This window comes from Brachycentrus maculatus, unplaced genomic scaffold (assembly GCF_059751285.1).
Source record: "Brachycentrus maculatus isolate JH-2025_06_01 unplaced genomic scaffold, ASM5975128v1 h1tg000144l, whole genome shotgun sequence".
NCBI lineage: Eukaryota > Metazoa > Arthropoda > Insecta > Trichoptera > Brachycentridae > Brachycentrus > Brachycentrus maculatus.
In genome coordinates this window covers 3,730,442-3,753,310 of record NW_028280897.1, presented here as the reverse complement: position 1 = coordinate 3,753,310, position 22,869 = coordinate 3,730,442, and the positions used below count along the sequence as shown (strand labels likewise).

Below are 22,869 nucleotides of genomic sequence, written 5' to 3'. Positions count from 1 at the left end.
GCAACAGGTTGTTGCCGAATCTAGTTGGTTAATAAAAATGTGAGTGGATCACAACACAAAGTATTTTTATTTTTATTTCTCGAAATAATATATGTAAAATAATCAATTAAAGCATGGGTTGGCAACCTTTTGTTGTAAAAGGGCCAAATATTTTTCATGGGGATCAGTGCGGGCCGCACTTGCAGTAGGTATACATACAATATTTATGTACAAATATTTTAGTTTTAAAAATAAAACGCTAAGTGTATATTTTAACGACATTTATTGTATTTAATAAAATCAATGAGATTCCCTTCGCTCCCTTTCTCACTTCCTTTCACTCGATTGTGTATAATATCGTCCGTTATGTGCGTTGCGGCGAGAATCTCGCGGGCCGCACCAAGATGTCTCGCGGGCCGCAGGTTGCCGACCATGAATTAAAGGATACATATATTTTAATATTTTTTATTTTTTAGGTTAACAGCAACATATGAGTATGTAAAACAAAACATTAAAAGATAAACATTAAACAAGCCAATTATAGTTGACCACAGAAACATACAGATTAGTACAACATATTTAATGTAGATCTAGCAAATGAACACGTATTAATGAGAGAAAACGTGCATGTGTGAAGTGTGTAAGAGAGAGAGAGAGAGAGAGAGAGAGAGAGAGAGAGAGTGTGTGTGTGTGTGTGTGTGTGTGTGTGTGTGTGTGTGATGTTGATTCTAGTAAGGACATACATACAATGCAGAGAAGCATAGTTTTTAAAGATCCCAAAGAGGACAATATGCTCACCATTCGACTTTTCAACACAGATTTTCCGCAATTGAAAATGTCAACTTGGCTAAAACATGAGTTGTACTCACTAGCCATTCGAAACATAGGTGAACTCCGCGCAAAATTAGTTCGAAGGACAGGTACTCTGAATAAAGATTGTGACGTGTGACGGGTACTGTAGCCAGGTACATTATACGTTATTTTGGAAGTCAAAACCGGACTATCTAGACGTCCACTGATTATATTCTGGATGATTCATATATTTAATAACAAGCGACGACATATGCAACTTTCCCAATTTTATATTATTTTTTGATATCTCATCAAAGATGAAGAAGAATATGGAAGTCTGGGCATTTACGGGGCTTACGACCGTCATAGGCTGGTTTAAGTGATCACTTTACACACTTGTAACATTCACCAATTCTACCCATTATTGACAACCACACTACTCAAATTCTTGGAAGTTCTATATATATGAACCAATTTAGAAACCTTGTTCATGAATCACTAGAACTTCACTAGAGACATCTATTGGTGAGATGTAAAGAAGCTTTTTATTAAGCAGAAACTCTTATATTAGTATGTGAGATCCGAATCCTGGATTATAATCAATTTTAGTAGTTTACTTGTAAATCATGGGTAGAACGGAGAATGTTATACGTGTACAAAGTCATGATTCAAATCAGCATATGATAGGTCGTAAGCCCTGTAAATGACAAAGGCCGTAGCGTATTAGAGTAGACACTCGACTGCGAAACTGGCGTCGCGGGTTCAATTCCCGCAAAGTCCAAAATAATTTAAGAAAGATTTATTTTCAATTCGTCTGGATGTTTGTGGTGTATTTTTCACATTTACCTTCCCTATCCTTACTGTCCTACCTGCAGACAAGCATCTAATAGAGGTTTTGCGGGTTATTCATTTAAAAAAAATACCTACACATCCATATTATTTTTCATCTTGAAATGTCAATATGTAATTTGCTTTTCATATTCTTTAATAATTGACTATTGTAAAATGTGCCCTTTGCGAGAAAAACCCAGTGTGAGGCAATTATTATAAATTGTTATTTGTTATTATGTGTACGATGAAAAATAAATACGTAAACAATGCGATCTCTCAGAAGAATGTGCGACAAAACAATGTAGGTATGATAGATGTGCGAATAGTGAAATAAGGAAGGAATGCAAAGCTGAGATAAGGATTATCGCTAAAATTAAGAAAGGTGTGTTGAGATGGTTTGGACATGTAGAACGAATGAGTGAGGAAAGAACGGTAAAACAAATTTATGAGGCGAATGTTAGTGGGAAAAGAAGCAGAGGAAGACCGAGAAAAACATGGCACGATCAGGTATGCCAAATACTTGAAAGTGGTCACGTTAGGAGTCGTAACAATCGGCGGGTATGTATGAGGAGATGCATGAACGTGGAAGAGGCGAAGAATGTTTGCAAGGACAGAGTGGTGTGGCGCTCTATTCTCTCTGCCTACTCCTGCGAGAAGCGGCGTGATAGTTAGTTAGTTAGTTTTTTTTAAAACGAATTATCTCTATGGCGTTAAGTATGTATAATAGTTCAATAATTCTCTTACCTTGAATATTTATCAGATATTCCGAATATCATCTTTCTCGACCTCATTGTCAGCCTCATTGTCTGCCTCGTTGTCAGCTGCTACTGTCCTTTCTAAACAAATGCAGGGTATTATTGTTCCAACCATTAGTATAGTAATATCATATGTACGTAATATTCAGGATCCGCGGGGAATACGCAGAGATCGCTAGCTTGTTAGAGGGCTAATCGAAAGTTCACCCCCTTACTAGAAAACGGGGCCGGACTTTGCAAGTCTATTGTGCGTGTCTATTTTGCGAGTCTATATTGCAGGTTTATTTTATGATTCTATTTTTGAGAGGCTATTTTTCGAGTCTACTTTTCGTGTCTATTTTGTGAGTCTATTTTGCGAGTCTATTTTGCAAGTCTAATTTGAGAGTCTAATTTGTGATGTATCGTGAATGATGAATGATGTTATTATTTTACCGCTTTTAAGTTTTTTATTTAGTTTAAGAGAACGAATATTTCAGAGGGTTGTTGATATGTGTGAGATTAAGAAAGGTTATGGGATAATCATGTAATATAACATGATAATGTAATACATGTATATACAATACACAGACATACAAGTCATTCATTTTATTTTGCAGTTGGAGGGAAATTAACTCTAGAGGTTCCAATACAGAGTTTTTGTGATCTCCTGTCGATGATAACATCTGTAGTTTCCGAAACTAGTTGTGTGAAATGAAACAAAACGCAATAAATGGTCTTATACAAGTGTTTATGTGTCTTCTGGACTTTAAAACAGGATCTCTTAAATCGACCTATGAAAGTTCGTTATCCTTGTGAATACGATTGAGATGTTGAGATGTAAAAATATATATATAACCCAATATATTCACACTAATATGTTTCTGGACCTTGATCTCAGTCATCTCAGGATGCCATAAAAATTATTTTTGGAAATATTCTGACATGAAGATTGGCAGCAAAATTAATATGTATAAAACTTGTGTGCAACCCCCATTATGACATATGGGATCGAATGCAGACCGCAGTAACGAAAAAGGGGCTAAGAACGTCAGGAATGAAGACTCTAAGGATTATACCTGGCAAGAGTCTACGAGATAGAATAAGGAACACCAGGACAAGAGAGATATATACGAGATCGAAAATATCGTTGGGTGGGGAAGGCAACGAAGGAGACAATGAAATGCGCATTTGAGGAAAATGGAATCATCCAGACCCACAGTGCACTGCACGGCCAACCCAAAGACAGGCGACTCCCGGGTAGACTACCAAAGAGATGGATTGACAGCCGGGAATCGACATCGCAGGAGGTCAATTCCTCTTTAAAACAGGCCACAAGGCCTACACCAAGCAGAAGAAGAAGAAGAATTTTGAATAATCAACATTGCACAAAGTTAATGCCAATTTAGTAAAAAGAATAAATAAAAAGTATTTCCTTTTATCTCACAAATGCACTTATGATTCATGTTCCTATTTATTTGTATTCAAAATGGTCAGAAAATGTAATTGAAACTGAATAGACTTTGCAACATTTTGAATGTGTCCAAATACTTGTTCACAAAATCTTGATTATCTCCAATTACAGGAGTTATTTTCATATTATTTTTTCACATCTCACCAAAGATGAAGAAGAATATGGAAGTCTGGGCATTTACGGGGCTGACGACCGTCATAGGCCGGTTTAAGTGTTCACTTTACACACGTGTAACATTCACCAATTCTACCCATTATTGACAACCACACTACTCAAATTCTTGGAAGTTCTATGTATATATTTATGAACCAATTTAGAAACCTTGTTCTTGAATCACTAGAATTTAGACTAGAATCCCAGACTTCCATATTCTTCTTCATCTTTGATGAGATGTCAATTTTTTTTTTAATAGACTTGTGTTAAATACTGGATCCAGCCCAGTGAAGGATAATGCAGTAGGCGCGGCAACAGAATAAAGCGCTAGGATCAAAGGATATACAATATACAGTAAATAGGTATACATACATATCCGCGAGAGATTTCCAGGCGGCACTATGTAGTAGGGATTTTTTCCCATTCTCTAGGGGACGGGCTGAGTTCACATACGGAAAGTGTCGGCGGGCCATGCTCCCTGAAAACCTGCAAAAACCTACCCGATGCCATTAAATGGTACACACATCATGCCTGTCATTCGGGCCGTATTCATGCACACCATGAGAATACCGACAATTAACATGAATTTAGTATTCGCAAAAAAAATGTGTTCAAATACTTGTTATTATTTATTGATTCGGCATTAACTTTGTGGAATGCATGTTGACATATTTTTTTAAAATAAAACACTTGAATATAACATTTTAATGAGTTTTATTTAAATATACGACTAGTTTCGAAAACACACAAATGTTTTCTGGTAAAAATACCTACTAATAACTTTTACCAGATCTTCTGATAAAAATTAAAACTTATTAAACTAATAAGTTTTAATTTTTACCAGAAGATGAAAACATCGGTAAGTTTTCGAAACTAGTCGTATTTATAAATAAAACTCATTTAACTGGTTTATTCAAGAGTTTAATGTTTAAAAAAAATAATGAAACACTTGTTCATAAATATGAGTTTCTCCACTTCGAAGTTGTTTTCACAGTGTGACATCCCAACAAAGATGAAGAGGAATATGGAAGTCTAGGTATTTACTGGACTGGTAACTGAAGCTGAGGGCTGATCACCTTTCCATGTGTTAACGATCAAGATAACACTGTGTTTATATGATGCAGTGCCCTATGCACCATTGGGGTGCAGATCAGGGTTTGAAGAAGAAGAAGATGAGTTAGAAAGGATTGAAATCCAAGGTGAGGTCGCGATACTCTATATTAGGGGTAGCCAAAGTTTTGAGTATTACGGAAAAACACTAAATTTAAGGATAAGAGCGTTTGTCCACTACACGGAATTACACGGAATTTTACCGTCCGACACGTAAGTCAGCGTTTTAAAACGATGATTGGCTTGTGCTTGATCCATCTTTCTTCGGATCGGAGGTCTTGATCGGTGCGTAAACACGTTGCGCGTAAATTCGATCACGCTAAATTGTCGTAGACAAACATTCCGGGTAGTGGACAAGCGCCCAAACGGTCCACGGTTTTCAATGTCAGAATATTAACTGGAAAGTAGTAAAAATTTCATGGTCATTCAATTCACATAAAAACATTTAAAGCTTTATCGAAACACTGTTTAAAAAATATATTTACTGTCGCATAGGTTTGACAAAGTTGTAAAGTGTTTGCTAATTCCGTTGAATGAAAAATTCAATTAGTATTGTTGAAGTTATTTATCTGTAAGTAGTTAGATCAAGATTATTTTAATGCTCTGTAATCATTTAAAAAGAATTATAAATCAAAATACAGGGTGATGAATGAGTTGTATTGATGCCAAAATCGACCCTTTTAAAGAATACCAGCAATGGTTTCCCTACTCACAAAAGCTTGTATTTAAACATGGTATCGCTAGGTCGAAAATCGATATGAAGATATCGTGAACAATCGTGGAAATCAGGGGTGATGAATGAGTTGTATTAATGCCAAAATCGACCTTTTATGACCATTTATGCTAAAGATAATATGTCGCTTAAATATACAAAATATCGCTTTCATTGATAATTGAGAATGAATAACCCTTCTCATGTCCACTTTCTACATCTTCTTCCAGTCTTTTTTTCAATACACCACATCCATGTAAATAAGGCAGTCTGAAAAAAGATATTTGGTTACAAATTTATTCTTCTCAAAGTAACGAAATTTATTCTTCTAAGAAATTATTTTTCCATCAAGAATTATTTCATTTTTAATTTAATGTTTACTTAGTAAATACTACTATTCCTTAAAATATATTGTGACACGTGTTTCGATCATTTTCAAACACCGTATGCGAAGCTTAGTCTAAGTTTTAAAAGATGTGTAAATCCATTCGTAGATGGCTGTAGTGAATTTAATCATAGAATGTCGAGAGATTGATTATATACGTATGATTTCCAAAATTTGAGTAGTGTGGTTGTCAATAATGGGTAGACTTGTGAATGTTACACTGTGTAAAAAAATCACTCTACCAGCCTATGACAAGTCGTAAGCCCTGTAAATACCCTGACTTCCATATGATTTTTCATCTATGTTAAGATGTTTACTGTTTTTAGAACAAATTAAATTCACTTCTAGTTGTATGCGTGATTTACTAAGCATAATTTGTTTATGATTCTATATTATACCTACCTTCGTGTGTAATTTAATTTCTACCACTTGTATAATATATACATAATTTACCGAAATTATTCAAAATGATGTTAATTAAATATAAAATACGCTTGATCTTCTGGTATATCATCATATAAATTTAGTTTATATTTTGTTAAAAGATATATAAAATTATAATTACAATAATAAAATTATACATATCACACAACCTTCCCTTTTCAGTAAAAAAGTTAGAACTAGTTTCAATCTTATTTTACGAATTAAATAACAGTTATAAAATTATCAAAACAACATAATTGCAGAAGTGTGTTATAAGTTATAAAAATAAATAATAAATTTGGATAATTTACATAGCGCCATTTTCGTAAAATACTACCTCAAGGGCGCTTCACTATGAATGAATTGGGGAAAATAAGATACCTAGTGTAGGTCATTTTTCAGGAGATCGTTTTTAAAGTTTAAAAAAAATAATAAAATGTATCAAAAATAAATATCAAGCCACTTATTGAACTTTTTACTGTGCAACAGATCTTTTAAGGTAAAACCTGTTTATTTTTTCTCCATTTAAAACAAATTCAGTACATTAAAAAAAATATATAAATAATATATTTTCTTCAAAATGCAAAAACAACACTTTCTGCCCTGTAGCGGATAAATATTAAGTTAAAAATATGCCACTTTTTCTGGGATGTACATTTTCTAGGCATTCCGAAAACATGCATAACTGATAATCGACGATTTTTGATATATGACGTTGTTGAAAAGAGTGAACGATATGTGTTTTTATTTTAATTTTAAAGGTCATCCCACTCTCGCTTTTTCTATCTACTGGTGGAAGAGCATTCCACGCCATCGGTTCCGCAACAACAAAGGCACGTTCACGTGCACGTTAAGATCACTTTGTCAGTTAGTTATCGTCCAACTTACATATACAGGTACTAAGCAGTTATGAAACCAAGTCACCGAGTAAACATATGTAAGATATTTTAAATCTTATAATGTTTATATTAAATACGGCTATTATTTTAGCGAACGCTAATGTGACGTTAACGTACTCGTTTCAATAAAACAAATAAAACAATTTAAATCTAGCAAGTATGTAGTTACGGTGTGCGGTGTCATCCAGGATAAATGTATCAGCATTAAGTATAATTTACTACGTTTAACGGAAAACGGGAGAAGTTTAATACAATATTTAACATCTCGAGAAAACTTTGTAAAGAGATTAATTACGCCAGAAGTAGGTTTAACATGCTCCGCTCAGTCTAGCTCATAAAGGGGTAGGCAGCGCGGGAAGGGTGAGGGCGAGACAGGGATAGCAGAACAAAGCGGCGGCCACAATACGCGGCATTGTGCCTGGAGACCAACCCCTTCGGGGGCTGGCAGCATAAGGACTCGAGAGTAACGCGCTGGGGGCGCACTTACGTCCTTCTTCCTAACCGTGTCCGAGCGGACTGGCGCGTGCCAGACGGCCGTAAAGGTCGCGAGTTTGCGAAGACTTAAGCCCTTCTCGCTTACGGATGCCATTCGAGTATCCGGGCAGGCGCGGAGTCTAAAAGGGCGTAACCGCCTACGTTCATTTCAGCCCTCCGCCGTCGGGGGTAGGGGAGCGCCGGGGGCGTGACCGCGCCGCCGCGGCGCCGCGTGACGTCACGACGCTCCATGGACGCCGCTCAGTGCCTCGCGACGGAAACGGGTGCAAGCACCGCATTCCACAACAGAACGGCGATCCCGCACAACTGCTCGCGCGCTCCGTACACCCCTCAGATGGCCCTCGCACTGATATGATCGCCGATACGCAACTGTCGCACTTGTCGCATCACCTCGCAGGGCGCACGCATGAGGGCTTGTGGGACACGACTCCTTCCGCAGCCCGCTGACGGATCTCCTTTATTTATAAAGTGACGAATGTGACAGTTCTACAAAATTGATCGATCACCAGTGAACAACAGGTTACTAGAGAAAAAAAATACAAACAATAAAATAAACATTTGGTCACGTTCAATAAAATAATACCTACCTACAAACCTTTCGTTGAAACACAGTGACAGTGACCATTTATCCGATTAAATTTCAATTTGCGACATTGAATTGGTTTAGTACCTATTGGGGTAGCGGGTAGTCAGCGCGAGAGAGAGGTGTCAGCAGAGAGCGCCACGCTCGTTCTTTTCCCCCGACGGTAGAAGAAAGGAGTCAAAATTTTCGACCGCCAGTACCACTCACCGTCCAAGGTGTTGAAGCTGGAGGACGACCCTTGGGGGAGTTGCGCCATGTACTCCCCGGACAAGATGAAGGCGGGCGGGGGGCTCATGGCGCCCCCGGGCTGCTTCCCCGCCCGCTACAGCCCCACGTACCGCAGCCCCGACCCGCGCCGCTGCGTGCCCAACCCGTCGGTAAGTAACCTTACATTTCTCTACCTAACCTAACCACCGACAAACCTACTCTGTTCTATCTCATCTCATCTTCAAACTACACCTGATCCCATCCGATATACTAACGCGAAATGATTATTTAAAAAAATTAACACTGGTAAAATACTGCTTATTGTGTTCTATTTTATTACACACGACCAGTTATGAAAACTGCAGCTGTTTATTTATATATATATATAAACCACTTTAGAAACCTTGTTCTTTAATCACTAGAACTTCACTAGAGACATCTATTGGTGAGATGTAAAGAAGCTTTTTACCAAGCAGAAACTCTTATATGTATGTGAGGTCCGAATCCTAGATTACAGTCACACACATGAGAAACGCCAGAAAATACCATTTTCATTTTTATTATTTAAGCTTATAATTTGGCCAGATAATTTATTTACAACATTTTGAGTGTGTCTAAATACTTGTTCACATACTAATATTTCTGTTAATAAAAAGAGTTTCTGCTTAATAAAAAGCTTCTTTATATCTCACCAACAGTTGTTTTTAGTTGTTTTACAGTTGTGTTACACACGACTAGTTGTAATAACTGGCAATTGTTTGAAAATGCCATAAAAGGCAAAAAAATTGTCACAATATTGATTTTTATGTATTTTTTAAACACAAAAAATACAATTTTTTAGATTAAAAAAATCAAAATCAGTTTGATTTAACATTTAAAACATAAACTACATTTATTTTTATCGACAGGAAATTAATAAATGAAATAAAACTCAATAAGTGGTTTCAAACAAGTGTTATTTTTTTAAACAATGTAAATTCCACAAAGTTAATGCCGCATCAATAAATAATATAACGCGAAATGAGCTTCAAAACACAATTTTCAGAAAACTATTTCAAAGTTCATACTTTCAGTAAATACCTACCAAAACATTAACATCTGTATTACCTTATAAATAAAACCTGTATTATTTTCAAACACCGATTGAAACTCAATAATACTTTTTGAATGTTTTTCGCAGATACTTTGTGGTAAATTTTATAAACTTTATAAAATAAAACTACTTTGCTTTTAACCACAGTACATGTAAAACCCTGACAATGACAAGGTTCTTGTAGAAACAAGTTTGATAAAAGTACCTACTAATAAAAAGTGGTTAAAAACGAAAGTAGTTTTATTTTATAAAGTCAAAATAATATTTATAGAATCTCATAGTTTAGGTAAAATCTAAATTTTTATCATTTCACCTTCAAGTAATTTCTATTTTTATGTTTTTTAAATACCTACCAAATTGTTGTAATAAAATGTGGTTCGTCGAATATTATTTTTGTATACTGACAATATTATTCAGCATTTGCTAAACATAAAAAATAGGTACATCGATTACTATTGTATCTACCAAAAAGTAAATAAGTTACAAAAAAATTACATTATTTATATTGCTGATATTTCAATTGTAACACTCCTGTCGTTTCAGCGTATTTAATTTTATTTCTTGATAGTTTTTCGCAGATACTTTTTGGCACATTTTATAAACTTTATTAAATAAAACAACCTTGTTTTAACCACTTTTTACTGGTACACCTTTTCCAACTGGTTTTGACAAGAACCTTGTCATCCTCAGGGTTTATGTACTAATTCTAAAACATTGAAAAACTCATAGTTAGGTTATGATTAATTACCCTTCCCTTACGATACCAAAAACTTCCACGCACTCCGTACACCATATGAAAATATGATTTTTTTAAATTCCTTAATGTTGCTTTGATTGAGCATAAATCCTCAATAAAGCAACATTTAGGAATTTTTATATAACATAATGAAAGGGAAACCCTGAGGATGACAAAATTCTCGAAACCAGTTGGAAAAAGTGTACCAATAAAAAGTGGTTAAAACAAAGTTGTTTTGTTTTATAAAGTTTATTTTATTTTAATTTCTTAAATTAAATCATTTAATTAAATTTGCAAAATGAATTTAAATATTTGTGAGTTACATGATAGGTATGTGGTTGTCTCGTTGCCGTCGATAGTGTCACATTTACTCTTGTACGTGCATTAAAAAATCTTATTGTAAATACAATCCCAATTTTTGCTTGTATTTTTAAAATTTATCTTTAATTTTTTTATATTTATTGTTTATTTGTATTACCATACACATAAAAACAATTATTTTTCTAGTAATTTGCGAAGAGTTTTCCCATGCCGAAGTCACATTTTATAATATATTTTTTTAAACTATTAAAAACAACTAAAAGAAAATTGTTTATGACATGATGCAATCTTCCATTACCATTATCCATTTATAAATATTAACTTTATACTTAGTTTATTTTTCAATTTCTTAATGGATAGTGGCAGCAGGTTGTATAATTTTACTGTATAATAAACAGAGTTCTTTTGACCGAAAGAGGTATTTTGTTTGAAGTACTTAGTTTAGGTATAAGAAAATAGTTTATAGGATGTTTAGAATAATTTCGTTTTAAAATCCCTAATTTCACTAGAGCTCCGTTAAAAAGAAAAAAATGGCGTCTTTACTTCATTATTTTTAGTAAACATAAATATGAGAATAAAAAAGATACAAAAGCTTAAATAATAAAATAAGTGATAATGAATGTTGCTCTCGGGTGTAATTATTTAAAAAAATAATGTACGCATATGATTTAATATCGTAATTGGTACATTTATATGAAGTATGATAATATAATTATCCCACGTTTATGATATTGTTTTAAAATGAAATATGTTAATATACAATTTTATAAAATACTATTTCTTTGATATACTGAATAATTGGTCGCCGGCGTTTAAATATTGTAATTTAGTATTTAATTTGTACGTGATCGTGAATCCAAATAAAATGAAGAAAGACATCTATATCGTATTCGGTATAAATTTCATCTTACCAAATAAAGTAAATACCACAGAGATTGAAAAATCTTAAATATCTGAGATAAAGTAATACATGTATAACTAACAACTTATTTTTATTTATAATACTTACTTCGTGTTTTATTTCTTCCATTTTATAACTTCATACTACTGTCATTTAAAAAACGTAATTTTGTATACACCTCCATACCTATAGGTAAAGAATGTGCGTCGCTAGCTTTGTTCGCGATGGTGAATTTCAGATCGCAAAATGAGTTTTATTCGAGTATTAAGCGCAAATGCATATACGGCATAATTTAGCAGCATTAAATCTGGATTAAATATACAAATTTTGAATGTAGTTATCTGAATCGCTTAATATTATTTTTAACTTTGATTTCACAATATTACCGATTTATTTCCTTTGTGTTTCGAGGTAGGTATAATCGTTATACAGATTTACGACTCGTTTGAAAAAATCACAATTTTTGATAGCAATAAATAAAAGCCTAGTAAAGATTACTGAATTAACTATAAATTACCGATTTAAATGAACTGAAATCACCATTTATGGGAACGATAAAAAACCTAGTAAAGTTAACTTTAAATTAACGATTTATTTATTTTGTATTTCGAGATAGGTATAATCGTTATATTCATAACCGTTATATTACTAAGGATTCATATAACAAAAATCAGTATTTATAAAAGTCAAAATTATTTTTAAATTAACTTGAAATTACCGATTTGTTTCCTATGTGCTTAGAAGTAGGTATATGTACTCGTTGATCTAAAATCCTTATTTCAAGGAATAATGTAGAGAATCCTACTAAAGATCGAAGTTTGAGGAAGTAAATCGGTAATTCAAAGTCAATTTAAAAGAATTCATTTAACAAAAATCTATTAACTATTTCTAGAAACAATAAAGAAAAACCTAGTGAAAATTATTATTCAATTAACTTGAAATTACCGATTGTTTTCCTATGTGCTAAGAAGTAGGTATACTCTTTATATTTATAACCGTTATATTAGTAGGGATTCAATTGATCTAAAATCTTTATTTCTGGGAATAATAAAGAAAACCCTACTACAGTTTATTAAATTGACTTAAAATTACCAATTTACTTCCTACGCGCTTCGAGATAGGATTTTTTTAAATTTGGTGGTATCTATTTTATATGTAACGATTCATATGAACAAAAATCTTTATTTCTGGGAATAATAGAGAAAACCTAGTCAAGATTATTAAGTTAACTTAAATAACCGATTTATATCCTTTGTATTTCAAGATAGGTATAACAGCTATATTTATAACCGTTTTATCAATAATATATAACCGTTACATTAATAAGGATTCATTTAGCAAAAATCACTATTTCTAGAAACAATAAAGAAAAAGCTAGTGAAGATTGTTAAATTAACTTAATATTACCGATTTATTTCCAATGTATTTCGAGGTAGGTATAACTGTTTTATGTATGTATAACCGTTATATAAGTAACGATTTATTTGAACAAAAATCTTTATTCCTTGGAATAATAAGGAAAACCTAGTAAGATTATTACATTGACTTAAAATTACCGATTTACTTCCTATGCGTTTCGTAGTAGGTATAACTATTATATTTATAATCTTTATATTCGTAACGATTCATTTGAACAAAAATCTTTATTTCTTGGAATAATAAGGAAAACCTAGTAAGATTATTACATTGACTTAAAATTACCGATTTACTTCCTATGCGTTTCGTGGTAGGTATAACTATTATATTTATAATCGTTATATTAGGAATAATAAAGAGAGCCCTGGTTTTTAAGATTTTTACATTAACTTAAAATTACCGATTTACTTCCTATGCGTTTCGTGGTAGGTATAACTATTATATTTATAATCGTTATATTAGGAATAATAAAGAGAGCCCTGGTTTTTAAGATTTTTACATTAACTTAAAATTACCGATTTACTTCCTATGAGTTTCGTGGTAGGTATAACTATTATATTTATAATCGTTATATTAGGAATAATAAAGAGAGCCCTGGTTTTTAAGATTTTTACATTAACTTAAAATTACCGATTTACTTCCTATGAGTTTCGTGGTAGGTATAACTATTATATTTATAATCATTATATTAGGAATAATAAAGAGAGCCCTGGTTTTTAAGATTTTTACATTAACTTAAAATTACCGATTTACTTCCTATGCGTTTCGAGGTAGGTAAAATCGTTTTATTTGCATCCGTTTTATTTGTAAACATTTATTTGAAAATTAAAAAATACTTATATATTTCTGATAATAATAAATAACAACCTTGTTATAATAATTATATTAAATTACAAATTACAAGTTTATTTGCGTTGTAATTCGAAGTAGGTATAATCGTTTTACATTTGTGCAACCGTTTTGTAACCATTTGTAACCATTCATTTGAACAAAAATCTTTATTTCTGGGAATAACCAAAGAAAGGACTAAGGATCTACTTAAAATTACCGAGTTACTTCTTACGCGTTTCGAGGAAAGTATATATTAACGTTATATTTGTATCCGTTTCATTTGTAACGATTCATTTCAACAAAAATCACAATTGCTGATAACAAAAAAAAATATTTAATCAAATGAAAATCATTAAATAATCGTTTCTGGAAATATGAAAACTATGTGTTTCGAAGTAGGTATAATCGTTATATTTAAAACCATTATATTTAATTCGATTCAATTGAACGAAGTCCGCCTCCGTTGTGTAATGGTCAGCACGCTCGGCTACCGTTCTGGAGGTCCCGGGTTCGATTCCCAAGGGGGGTAAAATAAATATAAGTGATTTTTTCACTGTAATATTTATTCAATATTACCCTGGACTGGTACCTGAAGCGGAAGGCTGATCACCTTTTCTTCATGTGTAAACGATCAAGATAACACTGCGTTTATATGACGCAGTGCCCTATGCACCATTGGGTGCGGATAAGGGTTTTTTTTTATTTATTTTTTAATTGAAGGAAAATAACAATCGCTGTTAACAATAAAGAAAACTAGTTAAGATTATTAAATTAACTTAAAATACCCTTTTTATAACCTTTGTATTTCGAGGTAGGTATAACTGTTATATTTATAACCGCTATATTACATAAGTAACGATTTATTTGAACAAAAATTATTTCTTGGAATAATAAAGAAAAACCTAGTAAGATTTTTACATCGACTTAAAATTACCGATTTACGCGTTTCGGAGTAGGTATAATATTTTTGTTTGTATCAGTTTAATTTGTAACGATTTATTTTAACAAAAATATTTATTTCTAGTAGTAATAAATAAAAACCTAGTTAAATTAATTGAATTCAATTGAAATTATCGTTTAATTTCATATGTAATTCGAAGTAGGTATAACCGTTATACTTAATAAGCGTTATATTATTAACGATGCCCTGTATTATTAAATTACTATGAAAAATCTAGCGATAAAATACTGTTAGGCTGTCGGTACCGCTTTAAATAATTTATATAATACAGAGTGCTAACTGAAACGAAGATGGAAGTCTAAGTACTCCAGGCTTAGACTATCTGGCGTTTAGCTTGCTAAAGTGATCACTTTATACACTTGTACAACGTTCACCATTATGCCCATTAGCGAACATACCTATTGCATTAATTTTCGAAAAATGTAACGTATAATCCGCTGCCGTTGAATTCCTTTCGTATGCTAGTTGTAAAGATTTGGAATTTCTGCTGTTATCAGTTGAGCGCTCATCAATCTTACTACCTAGCAACCAGTGCATTAAATTTGGCTAGCGTGCCTTTGCTGTTAGGGGACCGATGGCATGGAATGCTCTTCCATTAGTAGTTAGAAACAGTGATAGTGAGATGTTTTAAAAAATAGCATTTGTTGTAGCCGATTGAAGCGTGAGACGCCTATCACAATTCTACGATACTCCGGAGCTATATTATGTATCGATTTATGATATATTATCATATGTTCATCCTCTATTCCCAACGTTATATAGTGATGTTCTCCACTCCAAGATATTTCACTTATATTGTACATATCCCATATAAATATGACTCTTCTTTATACAATAATATATATAAATATATATGGAGAGGTGAAAATTATACGGAACGCATTGAAACACGTGTCACAAAAGATTTTAAGAAATAGTGTTAAATATTTACCAAGTAAAACCTAAAAAAAATATGGAAGAATGAATTAAAATCACGACAATTATTCATGAAACGGAGAATTTAAGAAAAAAAGGTTATTTTAAGGTAAAGAGAAGTATCCACTCCAAGGTAGGTAATATCAGTGGCATGCAGAGTTTTTAATCAGGGTACGAAAAATAGTGTTTCTTTATTTATATTTTTTTAAACTTATCTGTTATAATTCCAAAAATGCCTATTTTACTGCGGAGAAATTACTGACAAAACTTTTTAGCAGTTTTTATAAATATATTTATTTTATTTTATTATTATCACAGTTTCCCATATTTTTTTTAAATAAAAGGTAGGCTCTGCTTGTGCGCCTATACCAAATGCACTCCACTGCTGGCATCGTATATATCTCATAAAAATATGACTTCTGTGAGATTCTTATCTGTGAGATTAAGGAAAATATCCACTAGAAGATCCTTCACTTGCGTCGTATATATCACATAAAAACATGACTCCTTTTTTTCAATAATATAGTGCGCATATAATTAATCCTTTCCGGTCCCCAAAGAAATATTTAAAAAAAATCAAGATAGACAGTTACACATTCCAATGGGCAAAAATTCATCTGTCTTCTACTACACATGCTGATGTAATAGATACGGGAAAAAATGTGAGATTGCATTTTAACTTAATAAAACTAATGATGAAAAAAACATCACCTGACATTCAACATGCGATCTATGAGGAAAAAATAGATGTATAATGAGATTCGGCATTGGACCATTAAGGGTTAACGATCACCTTGCCGACCCGACGCGACTTCATACTAACGAAACGTCAAAGTTCCAGCCTTGCAGCCTTGTAAGGTAGCGTACGTTTTACGTAGCCCAAATAACTGTCTGCAAGAGACTGTTCACAGGTGCAGATAAATTACGTATTCAAGGAGCCGAGCTGCAGCCGTGGGTGACCAGAGTTCAGACATTATTTTCTCGACTGCCGCAGGGATACCATTTGTGTCCGCTGTGTTTTTATCGTACATGCCAGTAGTGTAAATATTTTATTTAGACACTGAATAAACTTTATCCGAAAGTTACCGTATCGATAAAGGATCGGAAATAGTTTTACCACAACTTATAATGAGGGGATATTAAAGACACACTTACACATAATACTGACACAAATTAATGTACTTTTTCTTATGAGGAGTTATTAATATACACATATACTGAGTACGAAAACAAACATCTTAGAATTAGGGATTATTATTATACATATTTACATAAAACTGATAAAAATGAATGGACTTTATCCTAGTATAAGGGATTATTTAAATACATTATTTTTACACAAAACGGGCACAAAATAATGTTCCTACTTTATTTTATAATAAGGGTTTATTAAAACATACTTATACATAAAATGGGTACAAAATAATGTACTTTATAGTGAGGGATTATTAATACCCACATATACAAAATGCGTAAACGCAAAAATGTATCTATAAAGATTATTAATACTTATGTACATATATGTAGATAATACAGAAATACGATTATATACCTTATCTTGTAATGAGGGATTCTTAATACACACATAAACATAGTACGAAAACACAATAACATACCTTACCTTATAATGAGGGATTATTCATACACACATAAACATAGTACGGAAACACAATAATATACCTTACCTTACAATGAGGGATTCTTAATACTCACATAAACATAGTACTGAAACAAAATAATATACCATACCTTATAATGAACGATTATTAATACACACATAAACATAGTACGGAAACACAATAATATACCTTACCGTATATATATACACATATTCATAAAAAAATATTGTACTTTATCTTATAATGAAGGATTATATTATATTTTGGAAACATAATAACTTTTTTTATCTTATTATGGGGAATTATCAATAAAAACACATACATAATACGGAAACACCATAATGCACCTTTTCTCATTATGAGGGATTATTAATATACTTAATACGAAAAAAAAACACAGTAGTGCACCTTATCTCAAATTGAGAGATTATTACTACTCACATACATAAAACAGGCACAAAACACTGTTTTTTTATAATGAGGATTTATTATAATACACATGTTTAAATAATACGGAAACATATAATATACCTTATCTTAAAATGACGGATTTTTAATGAAAACACATACATAGTACGGAAACACAATAATGCATCTTATCTCATAATGGGGGATTATTCATTTAAACACGAACATAAAACGGATACACAATTCATTCAAAAATGGTGACCTTTGCCTTTCATCAAGTGAACAGGGAATGCCCAGAGGTAGGAGACTTGAGGAAAATTCTCCCAGGTACACCGAGCAAGACGTGCTCGTTGGATGCGACTGTTATCGACCTCACATCAATGCATAATTGATTTAGCTCCTGTGGGATGCTATTTGAAAACGAATAGCTAAAGGTCTTACAATAGTTATCTCGGCAAGAAGCAGACCACCTTATGACAGCACACGTGATATTTTGATTCAATTAACGGAGAAATCGAAGCGTAATATCGACATCCGTACAAAAACAAAACACAGTCCTGCAAAATATAATAAATATTGATTATCAATTGTCCGCCTCCGTAGTGTAATAGTCAGCATGCTCGGCTACCTTACTGGAGGTCCCATGTTCGATTCCCAGGGGGGGGGGGGCAAATAAATATTAGTGATTTTTTCACTGTACCTAATATTTATTCAATATAAACCTGGACTGGTACCTGAAGCGGAGGGCTGATCACCTTTCCTTCATGTGTTAATTTTGCTAATAACTTTCCTTGTTAATGATCAAGATGACACTGCGTTTACACGATGCAGTGCCCTATGCACCACAGGTTGCGGATAAGGGTTTGAATGAAAAAATGAAATCAATTAGACCAGAGGTACCCAAACAGTTTTTCTTAAGAAAAACCTCATAATCGCGTACCTCTTATTACTAGAATGATAAATAAAAAATAAAATTAGTTTTCTTCTAAAAACATTTATAACATACTAACTATCTAACCATGATAACGCTTCTCCGCAGGGGTAGTCAAAGATAATAAAATTCCACACACATCTCTCTTTGCAAAGCATACCTACCCGCCGATTATACCGATACCTGGCCACTTTAAATGTTTGAAATAGTTGATAAAGCCAAGTTTTTCTCACTTTTCTCTGCTCTACTACTTTGGCTTCATAAATTTGACCGATAATTAAATAAAAGAGTTTCTGCTCAATAAAAAGCTTCTTTTCATCTCACCAATAGATGTCTCTAGTGAAGTTCTAGTAATTCAAGAACCATGTTTCAAAAATTGGTTCATATATATATGTAGAACTTCCAAGAATTTGAGTAGTGTGGTTGTCAATAATGGGTAGAATTGGTGAATGTTACACGTGTGTAAAGTGATTACTTGAAACCAGCCCATGACGGTCGTCAGCCCCGTAAATGCCCAGACTTCCATATTCTTCTTTATCTTTGATGAGATGTCAAAAAAAATGTATGTAAATTTGATTTACTGTTTTTCTTCACTCATTCGTTTCACTCGTTCAAACCATCTCAACACATTTTCCCTAATTTTGTCTATAAAGCTCATCTCAGCCTTGCATTTTTTCCTTATTCAGAGCATGTATCAAACATTATTAAATTTTGCGGCGCATTCGTCACAGAGATCGCACTTTTACTGCTAGTTTTCTTATTTGTCTTACTTTACTTTCATATTATTTTTTGACATCTCATCAAAGATGAAGAAGAATATGGAAGTCTGGGCATTTACGGGGCTTACGACCGTCATAGGCTGGTTTGAGTGATCACTTTACACACGTGTAACATTCACCAATTCTACCCATTATTGACAACCACACTACTCAAATTCTTGGAAGTTCTATATATATGAACCAATTTAGAAACCTTGTTCATGAATCACTAAAACTTCACTAGAGACATCTATTGGTGAGATGTAAAGAAGCTTTTTACTAAGCAGAAACTCTTATATTAGTATGTGAGATCCGAATCCCGGATTATAATCACACACATGAGAAACGCCAGAAAATACCATTTTCATTTTTATTATTAAGCTTATAATTTGACCAGATAATTTATTTACAACATTTTGAGTGTGTCCAAATACTTGTTCACAAAATCTGGATTATCTCCAATTACAGGAGTTATTTTCATATTATTTTTTGACATCTCATCAAAGATGAAGAAGAATATGGAAGTCTGGGCATTTACGGGGCTTACGACCGTCATAGGCTGGTTTGAGTGATCACTTTACACACGTGTAACATTCACCAATTCTACCCATTATTGACAACCACACTACTCAAATTCTTGGAAGTTCTATATATATGAACCAATTTAGAAACCTTGTTCATGAATCACTAAAATTTCACTAGAGACATCTATTGGTGAAATGTAAAGAAGCTTTTTACTAAGCAGAAACTCTTATATTAGTATGTGAGATCCGAATCCCGGATTATAATCACACACATGAGAAACGCCAGAAAATACCATTTTCATTTTTATTATTAAGCTTATAATTTGACCAGATAATTTATTTACAACATTTTGAGTGTGTCCAAATACTTGTTCACAAAATCTGGATTATCTCCAATTACAGGAGTTATTTTCATATTATTTTTTGACATCTCATCAAAGATGAAGAAGAATATGGAAGTCTGGGCATTTACGGGGCTTACGACCGTCATAGGCTGGTTTGAGTGATCACTTTACACACGTGTAACATTCACCAATTCTACCCATTATTGACAACCACACTACTCAAATTCTTGGAAGTTCTATATATATGAACCAATTTAGAAACCTTGTTCATGAATCACTAAAACTTCACTAGAGACATCTATTGGTGAGATGTAAAGAAGCTTTTTACTAAGCAGAAACTCTTATATTAGTATGTGAGATCCTTTATTACTTTATTGTATTACTTTACTTTTATAACTTACCACATTCACCGCATAAATTAGTGTTGTACAATATAAATAAGTGTTAAAATATTTTTCGGGGTTATTCTACCTTGTGTACCTAGAAGACATTTCCAAAGGCATTGCAGCCTCCACCATCTAGGCTGTTGAAATATCGGCCAAAGACAAAACATCGTAAAGTAACACATTTTGAAAATGTCTACCATTTCAATTATCAGCTTATTTATTCTTCTTCTTCTTCTTCTTATTATTATTATAGGCCTTGCGGCCTGTTTTTAAGAGGGATTAGCCTTCTTTATTATTAATATATTAAATTTATTATATATTAATATATTAAATTAAAATTATAAGTATGCCCTCGTGTGGTAAGCGTGTTTAGCTACCGTGCTGGGGGTCCCGGGTTCCATTCCCAGGGGGGGGGTGAAAATAAATATTAGTGATTTTACACTCTTATATTTATTTTATATTACCCTGGACTGGTCCCGGAAACGCAAGACTGACCATCGTACTTAAACGATCAAGATAACACTGCGTCAATACGATGCAGTGCTCTATGCATCATTGCGTGCGGATAATGGTTAGAAGAAGAAACTTATTAAATGTGATTTTTGATCTCTCTTTGATGATGCGCTTTTCAGATATGACGCTACATCAAATACGGAATATGATACCTAAGATCGCGAGAGAGGAACATTCGTACAAAAAATGCTAGAAGCTTACAAGGGATGTTTGGGTGGAGAAATAGAACCAGATTTGGGCTTTTACCGCCCCTAAGCACAAAATATCCCCAAATAAGCCACTTAGAATCCCCTTTTTACTCACGTTGCCAGTGGATATACAGGATACGTATTGATTCAATTTTCTTATTTCATATGACAAATACGCTTGTAGCATTATGTGTAGCTAACAGATTATACAAAAAAAAAAAAACAAACAAAAAATATACAATTGTTTATGTATAATAAAACCACAACTACATAGTTTTTTTCCCCATTAACCTATGTACAATAAATCTAATCAAATAAGTGTATAAAGTGATCGCTTAAGCCAGAAAAATGCCAGGTCGTAAGCCCTGAAATGCTGAGACTTCCATTTTCTTTCATAAAAAAGAGAAAAACAATAAATGTTTCATATCAAGTTGAGACACCTTTAAATTGACATGTCATCCGTAGGGTAAAATATCCTGTGTCCGATAAAATAAAACACATTAATAATGTTAAGAAACAACATATGTATACTTTCGTTTATATAAAAAATAGGCAACTAAACCTTATTAGTACTTACGTATAATAAAAAACAAACTGTACAAAAAGTTATAAACTGATTTAAAATATGTTTTTATGTCGTTTTCCTAAGGTTAAAACCATTTTAACGTGTTTTTTTTATCATACCATTCTAAGGGTAAAAATATATGTAAAAAAACATTGAAAGTAACATAATAATCTTTACAAAAAAACACTTACATTTCAAAAATAAATCTTTATATTCTTCTCATATTTCCTTTAATGGATTTATTCAAAAGAGACTGAAAGATTACAAACCCAGAGTTGGATAATATGAAAATGATTCTAGAATTTTTGTGATCATATTATTTAAGAAAAATACCTTTTTGATTCACTATAAAAATGGAAAAAAAAATACTTTGTTTTTTTGTTAAAAATAGGAATAAAATAAATTATTTGAACAAAAATCTTATTTTGAAAATAAAATAAAATAGATAAATAAGATTCACATAATTGCGCGTTGAAAAATGATGGAAAGAGGAGAATGGCCATTGAATTTTTTTTTCTATCGTAAAAATTACTCAAACCCAATGTTATTTATTATTTTGGCATTCACTTTGTAGTAAGACACGATTCCACTATAAATTTCATTCAAACCCTTATCAGCACCCCAATAGTGCATAGGGCACTGCATCATATAAGCACAGTGTTATCTTGATCGTCAACACATGAAC

At 32.7% G+C, this 22,869-nt stretch overlaps 1 protein-coding gene across 1 annotated transcript in view; it reads left to right on the top strand.

Annotated features, from left to right (window-relative positions):
• The first annotated feature begins 8,255 nt into the window (after positions 1–8,255).
• Positions 8,256–22,869, top strand: part of acj6 (abnormal chemosensory protein 6) — a 91,320-nt gene continuing 76,706 nt past the window's right edge. The window contains exon 1 of the mRNA XM_088260883.1: positions 8,256–8,944. Coding sequence (XP_088117009.1) covers positions 8,822–8,944 — 123 coding nt within the window. The 5' untranslated portion in view covers positions 8,256–8,821. The remainder of the gene's footprint in view (positions 8,945–22,869) is intronic.